At 45.8% G+C, this 13793-nt stretch overlaps 1 protein-coding gene across 6 annotated transcripts in view; it reads left to right on the forward strand.

Annotated features, from left to right (window-relative positions):
• The first annotated feature begins 787 nt into the window (after window positions 1-787).
• LOC117766213 (glutamate receptor ionotropic, NMDA 2B) overlaps window positions 788-13793 on the forward strand; it is a 104663-nt gene continuing 91657 nt past the window's right edge. For 2 of the 6 annotated variants that reach the window (XM_034593045.1, XM_034593044.1), the window contains exons 1-3: window positions 1919-3016; window positions 8025-8163; window positions 8772-8879. In XM_034593045.1, the coding sequence (XP_034448936.1) occupies window positions 8853-8879 (27 nt within the window). In that variant the 5' untranslated portion in view covers window positions 1919-3016; window positions 8025-8163; window positions 8772-8852. Of the gene's footprint in view, window positions 883-1918; window positions 3017-3869; window positions 4820-8024; window positions 8164-8771; window positions 8880-13793 lie in introns of those variants that run through there. The other 4 variants (XM_034593043.1, XM_034593039.1, XM_034593040.1 and 1 more) reach the window with 4 other exon arrangements.

Below are 13793 nucleotides of genomic sequence, written 5' to 3' on the forward strand. Positions count from 1 at the left end.
CCAGCGTGTACTTCATATACACACAGAGCCAGCGTGTACTTCATATACAATACACACAGGGCCAGCATGTACTTCATATACACACAGAGTCAGCGTGTACTTTATATACAATACACACAGAATCAGAGTGTACTTCATATACAATACACACAGGGCCAGCATGTACTTCATATACACACAGAGCCAGCGTGTACTTTATATACAATACACACAGAATCAGAGTGTACTTCATATACAATACACACAGGGCCAGCATGTACTTCATATACACACAGAGCCAGCGTGTACTTCATATTCAATACACACAGAGCCAGCGTGTACTTCATATACAATACACACAGGGCCAGCATGTACTTCATATACACACAGAGCCAGCGTGTACTTCATATACAATACACACAGGGCCAGCATGTACTTCATATACACACAGAGCCAGCGTGTACTTCATATACAATACACACAGAATCAGAGTGTACTTCATATACAATACACACAGAATCAGAGTGTACTTCATGTACAATACACACAGAACCAGCGTGTACTTCATATACACACAGATCCAGTGTGTACTTCATATACAATACACACAGATCCACCATGTTCTGTGTAAACATAGAATAAACTGTCCTGTGTCTGTATGAACGCTCGTGTGTGTCCCCATTGTGCAGGTGATACACACTGTGATGTGTCGTCACGTGGTTCCTGATGAACCAACTCCTTGTTGTGTTGTTGTTTTTATTCTCACAGACGTCTGAAAGGTATTTAAAACTCCACCAGAGGCTGTTGAATGTGTCACATGACCAGTCCTGTGCTGCATGTTTCGCCAAAGCTGCAAGAACTCCTCCTCATTCACGTGGATTCCACCATCATCTTCACAATGAGGTAATTTCTTAACCTCTGACTATTTTTATCCTCTGCACACGATCAATAAAGTCTTATCTTATCTTATCTCTATCTTTATTCAAGCAGGAGTTGCCCCAAACGTTGTCTCCTCAGTCTAACAACGTCCCGCCTGTCATTATAAATCCAACCAGCCTTGGGTCCGTCTGATAAACGGGTCAGCAGAGGAGACCGAGGGGACTGTGGGGATTGGAAATCCTGTTTCCTTTCAGGATCCGTCAGCATCTCTCTGCCTCCCTCTGTCTCTTTCCTCCTTTTTACTATGAATAACCACTTTATCACAGATACAACTGAACTGCTCCTGCATTGCAGTGCAGGTTGTGGGGAAACACTTTAAACCTCTGTGTCCCACGATGCACTGAAATGAACCGACTTCAGTAAATATGCTCCACGACGCTCCGAATAGACGAGAGTGGAGATAAAGTGCAGTCTCTGCTCCGAACGCTGCTTTTGACCCCGAATCGCTTCGATTTGGACACTTTGGAGCGGTCATCTGTCGCCATAGCAACACTGAGTTTCGCTTTGGGCAAATTGAAGAAAGGAAAGAAAAAATGCACACACCGTGGACGTGATCGGAAAGTCTTTAAATCCTTTGTCTAATTTTTTTTTTTTTAACACAAAATGGAGAGAGTGTGAAGGATTAAAGATTCTTCATGCAGAGAAAAGCTCGGGCTCAATTTTGACCTTTTTAAGTTTATTTTTAAGTGGAGTGCAGTGATGCCGTTCTGTGGGAGAGACGCTGCTAGATTTGTGTCCTCAGATATTAAAGTAACTCTCGTTTGGACGCCCTGACGACAGATCCCATGTCACTTCACTGGGAGCCAGCTCTTCCTCCCAGTGTTTCCAGTTATTTGAACCTGTGTGTTGATAATTGACTCTAGGGGGAGCCAGTCTCTTATCAGTTCTGCACACCGGTTTGGTTCCTAGACATTTGTTGGGAGGCACCCCTCTCCTCTCTCCTCCTCCTCCTCCTCTTCCTCCTCCCTCTCTCTCTCTCTCTCTCTCTCTCTCTCTCTCTCTCTCTCCTCTCACACACTCTTTCAATGAATACTAATGCAGCGAGTGGGCCCACCTCCCTTCCTCCCATCTTTTTTCGCAGGGATGGGCGGGAGAGGGGAGACAGAGCAATTCCAGCTCAGTATCCTTCCTCATGAGGCGGGCAGTGCTTGACTAGCAGCAGCCCCAATGCCTTTTTTTTTTTCCTCTCTCCCCACTGAGCAATATTGATGATACTGTGCGTTGCTGCTGCAACAATGTCTAACCTGTGTGAGTGGTGCGTCCCGTCAGCCCAGAGTTGAGCCTGAGAGGAGAGGAGGAGGAGGAGGAGGACATCTGTGGCTCTTGTCATCTGGATGGGAAGTCTTTTTTGGGAGGAGAGACAGCAGAAGAAAGCAGAAGGCAGCCGGGGAAGGGGAACAACTGGCAACAGCCAATCCCCCCTTCCACATATAGACTGGAGACAACGGAGGCCACTGGAGTATTTGCTTTTGTCTTTCGTTTTTTGTTCTTTTTTTTCCTCATCGCGCTGCTGGGAGGTGCTTTACCTTTTCATTTGCTCGCTCTCTCGGTCCTCTGTCTTCTCATCTATTTCGCCATTTACCTGGTCAACAATTTCCTCTATTTATGAGCCAGACAAGGAGGGAGAGAGAGAGGCAGAGAGACAGAGAAAGAGAGAAAGAGAAAGAGGAGGGGGATTTTTTTTTTTTTTGCCCCCCACCCCTTTATCCTCTTTTTTTTCTCCCCCTCTTCATTCATCCTCCCTTCCCCTCTCCACCGCTATCACTTCCAGCCTTTTCTCTCCCCGTGCAGCCCACGCTCCCTCCTCCCTTCGCCGCCTCCCTCCTTCTCCTCACCCCCCCTCCCCCCTCCCTCCCCACACCTCTCCACTCACTGTCCACCCATAACTTTGGCTACTTCTCCACTCCACCACTGTTTTAATTTCCTTACTTAAAAAAAAAACAAAAAAACCTTTAATAGAAACATTTTAATTGGCTTGCTTGTGTTTTCTATTTATGCCTTTTTCACTTTTGTACCTTTTCCTATTTTCCCCCCTTCTCTTTTTTCCTCCCACCATCCTATGCATCTTTTTTGGGGCGATTCTTAAATCTAAACATAGGTAGGTCTATTTAGTGTCTGTCTCAAAGTCTTTGTTCCTTATCTGTGTTTGCGAGGGTTTTTTGTGTGGGGTACACACCTTGACACACACACACACACACACACACACACACACACACACACACACACACACACACACACACACACTGGCCTACAATCTCTGGCTCCCCTCCCATCTGACTCTCAGCTGATTGTTGCCTCATCCCATGTCATCGTCACGTCACCCCCCCCCCCCCACATACTACAACCTGTGTCCTCTCACTTGTTTTCTTATCTTTCTGTTCAGACCACAGTGACTCATCAAGCAAGCATCTCCTCCTCCAGTCGTCATCACGGAGCCACATTTTGACTCTTGTCATTTCTATGTTGTTGCACACAAGTCTCTCCCTCCATTAAAATGTCTGAAAGTCCCCTGTTATATCACGCCCTCCTCCTCGTCCTCGTCACACGTCCTCTCGCCCGCTGTCATGCCCATTCAGAGACGTCCACATCCGTCCAGTAGAGGAAATGCACATTGCTGGCGAGCGGAGGTGTGTTTTTTAGTTTCCTCGCTCAAATGTTTTATCGGGTGAAGGTCAAACGGAGCAAAGGCCCCGATTCACGAGCGTCAGTTCACCGTTGTTGCAAAGTGTCTCTGAGCCGACACTCGCCCGTTCTGTCGGGGTGTCATCTGTGTTTATACACTCCTCTTTCCCCTCTCTCTCTCTCTCTCTCTCTCTCTCTCTCTCTCTCTCTCTCTCTCTCTCTCTCTGTTGCTCTCTCCCTCCCTCGCTCTCTGTCTCTATCCTCTCGTTCCCGCAGACTGACACACACAAGCACTCAAAGAGAATGGACTAGGACCACAAAAACAAAATACCTGGCTTCATCGTCCAGAGGATTTTTTCCCTCCTCTACCATAATTTTCCACTTTTTTTTTTATCACTCACTTTGCTTCAAGCTCTAATCTCTTCACATCACCTGTTTTTTCTCCATCACACCCCCCCCCCCCCCCCATTCTTAATCAATCCACTCATTGATGTATTTGTTGTTCAATTTTTAATTTGCCATCTAAAAAAAAAATGTCATGTCCTCACTTCACACGTCATTGACTCGCCTGCATCAGAGAGGAGTTGCTTTTTTATTTTGCGTCCTGGTGACGTAGTGATTTTCATCCCATTAGCTGGAATACGAGAGGCAGGTTGTTCATGAGCAATCTTTTGCATTTTAAGGAAAATAGAAGATAGGTTGAGTTGGAAGCAGATTGCAAAGTAACTGAGTAATTTGGAGTGTGTGTGTGTTTGTGTGTGTGTGTGTGTGTGTTGGCTGTAGAAAGGCACAACGATAGACAGATGCATAGCAAACCACACGACTCATTTTCCTTGCTCATCTCATCTTTTATATTTCCACGTTTTTTTCCTGAAGGAGATTTAATGCCTCTCCTCTTCATCACATGAAGATAATGGGAAGTGGGACTTTTGAGCAGCCGTCCCCCTGATAAAGCCACTCTGGATATAGCTGTTTTTCCTGTGGAATTACCCTTTAAATCCTGGATTTGGTTCCAAACGACAAAAATAATTAACAATTGTCAAAAACCGCTCTAAATTCGGGACCTTTTTTCTTTTTTTTTTCTCAACATTTTTTTTGTAACGGACTAATTTCAATATTTCTTTTCCAACCATTGAGTCTTAATGGGATTTTACTAACGCGGATTAAAGACTCAAGCAACATCTTTGTCTTAGTTGATGTAATATCCGTGATCTTTACAATTTCTCCAGCCCACAAAATTGATTACATTTAATATTTCTCAGTGTTAAGGGTTAAATAGGTGAGTACAGTGCTGTGCATCCATACATGCTGTTGCTGTTGCATTGATGATTATACTCATGCAGATATTCACTTTATTGTATTTGGTCATTGACATAGTTTTTACATGATGTGTGTGTGTGTGTGTGTGTGTGTGTGGACCCGTCATGGACGTGTGTGTGAGGTCAGACAGAATTCAAATGGGAAAAATGACAGATTTTCACAACTCACTTCACCGTCATTCATCCTTTTGAGCTTTTAATTTCATTACATGCTCACATTTCATGCATTTTAAATAAAAAAAAACCACGCTTGGATATTTTAAGCGTCCGATAATTTAGTTCACGTTAAAGGGAACTTCCACACTTCACCCTCAGCTTTGCACTGGAGCCAGTGTCCGGCTGATGTGAGGAGCCACTTCTGTCCATCACATCTGCTCAGTGCTGCTCCACGCTCTCTAGTTAATGCAGTGGAGTGTGTGTGAGAGGCATCTCTATGTGGATCAATAAAGTAATCTACATGAAGAGACGCTCTCTACGTTGCCCTCTTCACGGTGTAATTATTTTTATCTGCTGTTTTTCCAAAGATGCACAAAACGCTTCGCGGCGGGAGACTGACGGTAGAGCTCATCTCCTCGTGGAGTGTTGGAATTTGAGTGTGTGTGTCTGCAGCATAATTCACACCCACTCTCCCTCTCTACTCTTTCTCTTTCTCTCTCACACACACACACACACACTGACACTATGTCCATCTATCCATCATAGGTGCAGCAGCGATTGACCCCTTTTCTCTGATTAACTTTCGTATCATTTGGCTGACAGCGGTTTGAATTTATATGTGTCCGTGTGTGTGTGTGTGCGCGCGGTGCACGGTCAAGGTTACGGCTCCGTACCTGCGAATTCCACCTGGGACCCGCTCTCGTAACCCAGAACCATTACCCATTGTGCTCGGTGCTCTTGACACACACGTGACCCCTGCAGCCGATCCACTGATGAGCACTTAAACCCAGGTAGTCTGTCAAAAGCTGTCACAGCTGCCACGCTGCAAAATGGACGTCTCGGGTGCAAACCGCCTCTGACACATGGCTCGCCGCTGTTTTTTTTCTTTTTAACTTTAATGATCACAAAAATAGGACGTCAGGTGAAAGTCGCGTACATCTCGACTGTGTGGTGGAACGAGGCCGCAGCTGAGCGGACACTGATGTCAACCGTATGTGCCACTTAGCTGGGAAACGGCAGTGGATACAGGGGATTCGACTCCTGGAGGCTGGTCCTGATTTCACCGGTTCTCTCAAGCGTCGCTCGGGTGGAGAAGTGAGAAGTCACTGTGCAAATGAGCAGTTTGCAAGATGGATACAGTTGAGATTTGTTGGCGATCATGGTGGGACACAAGCGCTGGGTTGTATCTGTTACCGACAAGAATACGTATATATATTTTTAATCGCTTTTTCCAATTAACTCGCTTTACAGATTCCTCTTGGAAAATAGAATCGTATTTAGTGTTTTGCTAAATGCTCGTTAATGCATTGCTCCATTTGTTCTTTAGTCTAATTCTAAATTTAAAAACACACCTTCATTCAAAATCAACGATGTGTGTAGCAAATATTATAGAACAATAAATCAGCTGTTAGTTGATGACAGATCTCAAGCATCCAGTCTGTGAAAACGAAGCCTGATAAAAGTCTTCAGACATTTCACGTGTGTCTTCAGTCGCCATTGATGAACAGGAGAGGAGCCAGCAGGGGCCGAGCAGATTCATAATCCCATCCCTCCTTCCTCCGGACTCTCTCTGTCTGCCTCTCTCCCCATGTGCTACCTAATGAGACAACAGTACAACTCCTGTGTCTGGCTCTGAGCTCTGCATTAATGAAACCAGCAATAACACTCCATTAGCTGTTTTATCTCCAGCTAACGTCCCCTCCGTGCCGTCCAGGGTTCGTTGTATTCCTGCCGCACGTCGGTGTGTGTGTGTGTGTGTGTGTCAGAACCCTCAGACCCACATTGTGTCTGACGCCGCACGACAACCTCGTCCATCGTCTTGTTAAACGAGTGAATCAGTCTGCGGAGCTCCATCTAACGCTCGTAACGTTCTGCAGCGTGTGTGTCTGAATCCCGCTCGGCCATTAGAGAGCGAGCAGGACGCCTATGTGGGGCGACTTTAAAAAGTACATCTCAATTTTTATTGGCAGCACATTCACATCAAGCGAGCAGAATATGGGTCATGATCTGATATAAAAAGGCTATTCAATAATTCATCAGTGCTGATTAAGAGGACTCGTATCGACGCAGACACCGTCCATGACAGGGCCGAGCGCCGTGTGTGCAGGAAAAGCAACATTTAGGCCCTTTGTGGGATTAGTGGAGGCGAAGAAACAAGCTAAAAAGAGCCCGGGTGTTTCCACCGAGCAGCGTAGGCCTGCGTTTGATGTTTTAATCTACTGCTCGCTCAACCCGCCGGTTTCACGTGTCGACCGTGAAGTGGCGGGCGTACATGTGATCGGTGTGTTGGTCGGTCGTGTGTACATGTTGTGTGAGGCCCATCAATCTATTAAATATGAAAAGTACAATCTGTTACCCCCGCAGAGACTGGTTTATTATTCATCAACATATTTGAATTAATCATTTATCCACCTAAAGTGTGGCCCATGCTCTCCCCTTCAGTTTAGGCGTCATTATGGACCCGATGTGTTAATGATATATGATTTATGTATAATCAGGATTAATAGAAGCTATTTATTAGTCCTGTTGAGGCAGAGGCAGTTTAGCAGCACAGCACATTAGGAAAAAAGTACATTATTTATCATGTTGGGCTGGATTCTTTTGTTTTATCCTGGTACACACACACACACACACACACACACACACACACACACACACACACACACACACACACACACACACACACACACACACAGTTGACTAAAGGGAGCTGTGTGATGGATTTAAACAGATTAACGACGGTCACATTGTGTTTTTACGGAACAGAAATGGCCTTCGCAGTAGATTCGGATGATAAACAATTACACAGAGCGCCGCATATAGATCACCATTTTAAGCTCGGAGCTGTGCATTTTAAATTCCCCCTCATTTCATCTTATCTCACTAACTCCGCGGGAAGCGGGTCATGGGTTGCACACGGTGCCACTGCACAGTTTGCTTTTATCAGAGTGTAAGTGCCTGTGACCTGCTGCTAACCCTGTGTCCTCTCTGTTCCCTTTGCAACAACAGACTGGCAGACGTCAGAAAAACAAGAAGCGCCAAACATCTCTTCGGAGGAACAGAAGTGAAGCTGCTCCCGTGGAGCACAATTACCTCCAAACTGCTGCGTTACCCTCCTGACCTGTCGAGGATTTTACCTAAAACTGCTGTGAGTTCACCGTGCCCCCCCCCCTCTCTCTCTCCAAAAAGGAAAAAACTCTCCTTGTTCCCAATCAACACAGAAAGGATTATGACGAGGGAAAGAGACACACGCTTCTCAATTCATGAACATCTGCATTTGCTTCAGTAAATCCCACACACCTAATGAGGTGGTGGAGTGAAATTCAATTAATCACCAAGGCCTAAAACGTGCTTATTCGATAAAGTGCGGCTGGTTGGAGCCAACGAAGCTGCTGGTGGAGTGACACCTGAAAATGATAAGGAATAGTTTACTTCCAGCACCATTTCATTCTGCTTTTTTGGACTTAATTAAACTCATCTGTCTTTTAATTGGCTAATTATGTTGCCGTGTGGTGTGATTCCAGGTGATTAGTCTTCTCTCCCTGTGGGAAAAAAATTCCTCTAAATTTAAATTCTAAAGTTTCCATGTGATGTACGTGGACGTGATAATGGCATCGGTATAAGATCATCACCCTCAGGGACAATAACCGACACGAAAAACACGATTATTCAGTAAAGACGTGAAGAATCTCTTCATTTACAGCCGCTGCTAACGGATCAATAACCATGTTGTCTTTTGCCCGGTGCTGGTTGCAGTTCAGCCTCCCTCAGTCTGAGGCTATGAGAGGGAGAGAGGAGTCCCAGGCCGCACCATCATGCTACTTCTGAGAAGCTGGGATGAGTCTTTGGCTGCCGAAACACAAGGTAAGACAATGTGGACGCACGAGGCTTCTCTCCGGCCCGAGCTGTTCTCGGCTTTCTCTCTCGCTGTCCCTGTAGAGAGCAGCTCGCCTTATCTCACCTGTGTGTGTGTGTTTGTGTGTCTAAGTGAGCGCCGCTCCTAAAGCTCAGTGATGGATGATCTTAAACTTCCGCGGGCTCTTTTGCTTTGTATCTCACGTCGGGTTTGCTCAAGGGTCAGGATAATGGTTCAAGGTGGAGCCTGCAGACGAACGCTTTAATCCTGGAGTTTTTAGCGCAGTGTGCACTTTGATCAATGGCAGGTTCGACATGACCCGGCGCCCATCGACTATCGGCTTCATTTGCATGGATCTACAGGCATTGATCAGGCAATTAAAGGATCAGTTTGTGTCAGCCGCTCATCAGCTGTGTGTGAGTGTGTGTGTGTGTGTCTGTGATAAGATAAAAGAAGATATAATTCTCTCTCTGTGTACCAGGACCGAATTACACACAGAAAAAATTTATTTGCCACTAGGGCTCATGAGAAGCCATTATCAAATCAGCACATTCCATCGTTTTCTCACACACTCGTCTCCTCATTCGTCGGTTCTCGGCTTTTTAAATTGCTCATAAGTTGTTCACAACCTTTTTTTGACCACCTCTCTCCCTCTCTCCCTCCCTCCCTCTCTAACTCTCTCACTCTCTCTATCTCTCTCTCTCCCTCTCTCCCTCTCTCCCTCCCTCTCACTCTCTCCCTCTCTCCCTCCCTCCCTCTCTCTCTCCCTCCCTCTCTCCTCCTCTCTGCCCATGCACTATTAATCAGCTGTGACGTTTAAGAGACTCAGCCTCAGTGCAGAGGAGCAAGAGTGAGAAACTAAATTTTTTTGTGTGTGATAGGAGACGGTGGTTGTCGGGTGGCGGTGTGGTGGTGGTGTGTTGGGGAAGGGGGGGGTGGGGCTGTGTGCACGGTGTGTGAGCGCACTACAAATGCTTCCATTATACAGTTACTCCTGTTACTTGTGGGGGCGACGGTGCAGCTTGGTAATGAAGTGCCTCGGCCTCGGCCTTCTGTCGTTAGCTGAAAGTCACACGGCCGGGTCGGTGAACGCTGACGCTGCACCGCCCCTACTGTCGTCCTACGTCACACGGCATCACACCAATTAGCAGCGATGGTGAATCTCATTAACGACAGAGCCTCGCCGTCATTGAGTGAAAAATTACCATTTATTAGTCTGTTTCCTGCTCTTACATAAACTGTTAAGAAACGAGACACAGAATGATGGTTAATATCGGAATAATAATGAGTTTCGTTTTCCTTCTCGAAAAGCTTTATCTCCCGCCCCTGTGTAACAAACCTTAATGTGATTTTGGCCGCTCATTACATCACCAGCGCTCAGCTCCATTAATTAAGGGCAACACGGCTTTTCCCTCAAATCCAATTAACACCAGACCCTCGCTTCAACTCTGTCATCGTTCAGGCTCAACGCACAAAACTGGTCAAATATATTGAGGCTGCAATCTTTGAAATACGGTGTGAAATATTTATCCGATGACTCTCGTCCTACAGAGCAGTAATTAACAGCAGATTTCTGTATCGCAGCACAACACTGGGATAGATGAGCACCTCTTTCTCCTCCAATAGCCAGAACGCTCATCAGCTTATTTGGGGATAATATTCATAATTGGCCTTATTATTCTTTTTATGCTTTTTTTTTATTGGAAGTCAAAGGAAGTTTTTCTTTCTCTCTTTGTTTTCCTTTCGACTAAATTAGAGCAAATTCAGGAAGCTGGGGAGTTAGGAGGCATTTTGATGAAGAGGAGGAGAGGAGAGAAGAAACAAGGAAAGGAGGTGAAGAGAGGAAGTGTTGTTGTTTCTTGGGACGTGAATTAAAAAGAGAGAGAGCAGCTGTGAGTTTTTTCTCCGGGAGACGATATAACTTCTGATGTCTCTCCTGTTTTCTCAGCACATGCAAAATTACTCAGCAGAGTGTGGCCACGTCTCATTAATACGACAACTCCAAAAGTCTTATTTAAAGAAACCTTTCAGGCGCGTTTCTCACATTGTTCGAGGCCGTCGCCGCTGCTGCTCAACTATCATGTGATTGAATCGACTTGTAAGATGCAGAATCACAGTCACACACTCTGCTGCAACGGGGATCAGTTCATGTTTATCAAGTCCTGGGGCCACATGTTCTGGGCTTGACCTGAAAACCCAGCGAGGATCTGCGTGCTGGCATTGATTGGCTCGCAAAGCAGCAGATCAATGCGCCTCCGTTCATCCTGGTCTCCGGCAGCGGAGCAGTAACATAAGTCACCTGGAAAAGGGCCCGCAGATCCAATCATTAGCTGAGCGCTGCACTTCCAACATTTGCTTTGGTGGCATCTGTTCTTTCCTGGCTCGTCCTCAGATGCTGCTGTGAGGAGGCTCCAGGTGCTGTCGCTGTTTGTGCTCCAGTTGTTAGATGGAGCCGACGCTCAGACAACGACGTGTCGGTTTTTTCTGTATTTTTTTGCTGGTTTGTGTGTCTGTAAGCAAGATTCTACAAAAACAGCACAAAGGATTGTCACTAAACTTGGTGGAAGGATGTGGGATTGGTCAGAGAGGAAGCCAGAACATTTTGGTGCGTGTCCGGATCAGGGTTCGGTTCCAAGAACATTTTGCTTTTCAACATTTTCCTTGATTTATCAGAGAATTATTCATGGTCCTTGGTGCAGATCCAAATAAAAACTTGGATCTAGTGAATTTAAATGTGGTTTCATAAGGGGACTGTTGGCGGAGGTATGAACTTCTACTTCATACAGTATTTTTACACTTGTGTGGATGCGTTTCACGATTATTTCGTGTTTGTGGGTTTGAGTATTTGTGTTAACACGTAGCTCACCGTGTAAATTTGTGTGTTCGCACGTATCTGCACAACAACCCTCGACTGCAAGCGTGCACAGGGACGTGAGCGGCTGCCTGGGTGAGCAGCCGCGCGCTCCACTTCAGCTGACTTGTTGTTTTCCGGCCTCATCAGGAGGCTGTGTTGTTGTTGAAGCGGATGAATGATTTGTTTCAGTGTGTGCATGCTACAGGTCAGCATCTTTTTACGCAGCCGCGATCGACTGGAAACAGTGGCGCTCGTGCCTGGAGGACTAACAGAGTGTCAGAGGCTCTTAGTGTGACTGCAGCTGAATAATAAGAAATCAACACATTTCTCCATTTCTATACGCAATTTGTTCTGTAATCTGTTCTTCATTTAAATCAGCCGGATCACACTGTGTTGTTCAGAAGTGGCACAGACTTTATATACTTTATATGTACACCCGGGCGACTTGCTGCTGTCGTCCCTGATTTAACGGCAGCTCCTTGGATCCAGCTTCGGAAAAATAACACTTGTGTCATAGTGCATGATTAATTTTATACCTACAGAATCTGATTAATGTCTTGTTGCATAGAAGCTGCGACTGAGTAATGCTACTTAAACTTATTTTTGTTCATCTCCGCTCCACTAAGCTACATTTTTCTTTCCCATTATGAAAGCTGCGCTGGACTATAAATCAGTCCATACCATAAAAGGGATTGCTTTCCCTGATACCAGCAGCGAGCTACGCCCCCCTGCAAGGAGATTGGATGGCAGTGCATCATCAGCTGAGCCACACACACACAAACACAAACAAACACACACGAGCGCGCACACGCAAAATCTCCAAAAGTCTGTTTGTGATGTTGCAAAGATGAAATGGTCAAGCATGGGCAGTGACCCTCGACCATCCCCCGAGTGCACGTTCCTCCGAGTGGAGCTGGAGATAACCCGGACACGAGGCAGCGTCTCCTGGCTCTGCTGCCGCTGCTGAAATGTCAGAGCTAATGCTCACCTCGCTCCAGTGGCCCCAGCAACGCAGAGCATGCTCCACGGCCTGCTCTCGGCCTGCCTGCCGTCTCGCAGCCTTCTCCTGTGACGCTTGTTTGCCGGTAGATAATATTAAAAGCTATTGATTGGGTTGTGTTAAGGTAAAATGCCCATGGGGAGTTTAGCAGAAGAAGTCCCAGCAGGGGGGCCCATGGCTCCCTGAGGGACCTCATTCACGTCCTGTCAGAATCTGTGATATGTGGCAGGGGAGCGAGGGAGAGAGAGGGAAGAGGAGAGCAGGTCAGTCTGTCTTGTATTGAACAGAAAGATGGAGCAGACAAAAGGAAGAGAAGGGAGAATGGGATGTGAGCTATTGTCAAGTGACTGTACAAACATAATAGGTTTGTCAAAGTCTGACCGATCCAACTCTCAGACTCGAATTCACTTTGTTCCTGTTTGCATCTCTCATTGATTTGCGACCGAACGGAACCAGAGCGGCTGAAAACTGCTGAGAACGATGTGAGATTGTTCGTTTGTGAAATGTCCTGACAAACATTTCTGTGCTCAAGAGAGTTCATACTTATGGATTAATTTCCCCGACACTGTCTTTTGTGTCACTGTCTGTCTGGAAATGCTGGAGAAACCTATAGTTTAGTTTGAGTGATCTCTGTTTCCTTTCACCGTACTTTGTTTACAGTCTGACGAGTTTCTTCTTTTGCACGAGTCAAATGTTTTTCCACACAAAACACACACGGACGACATTTTGGCTCATCTCCATTAACAGCTATCTGCATATGGATGAAGATAAATTAAAAAGCCGATAGACGATGCTTTGCAATGTTTACTCGCTTTAACATAACTTGTCAAACTAGAAACGAAATCCAGAAGCTTCTGACCCCAAATTCTCATCCCTAACCTACAGATTCTGCAGATTCAGTTGTAGAATCTGTTTTATAGAGATTCGCCACCATGCTGCTGTGGAGAGAAGTTGTGAACACAGTGTTGACATATCATGACAAACTTGCTCTTTAGTTGCAGGAATATTTACTTGTAGCCCAAAATGAGGACGAGAGCGATGAAAGCAAAACAGCTGCAGGACAGAAAA

This window comes from Hippoglossus hippoglossus, chromosome 8 (assembly GCF_009819705.1).
Source record: "Hippoglossus hippoglossus isolate fHipHip1 chromosome 8, fHipHip1.pri, whole genome shotgun sequence".
In the NCBI taxonomy this organism is placed as follows: domain Eukaryota; kingdom Metazoa; phylum Chordata; class Actinopteri; order Pleuronectiformes; family Pleuronectidae; genus Hippoglossus; species Hippoglossus hippoglossus.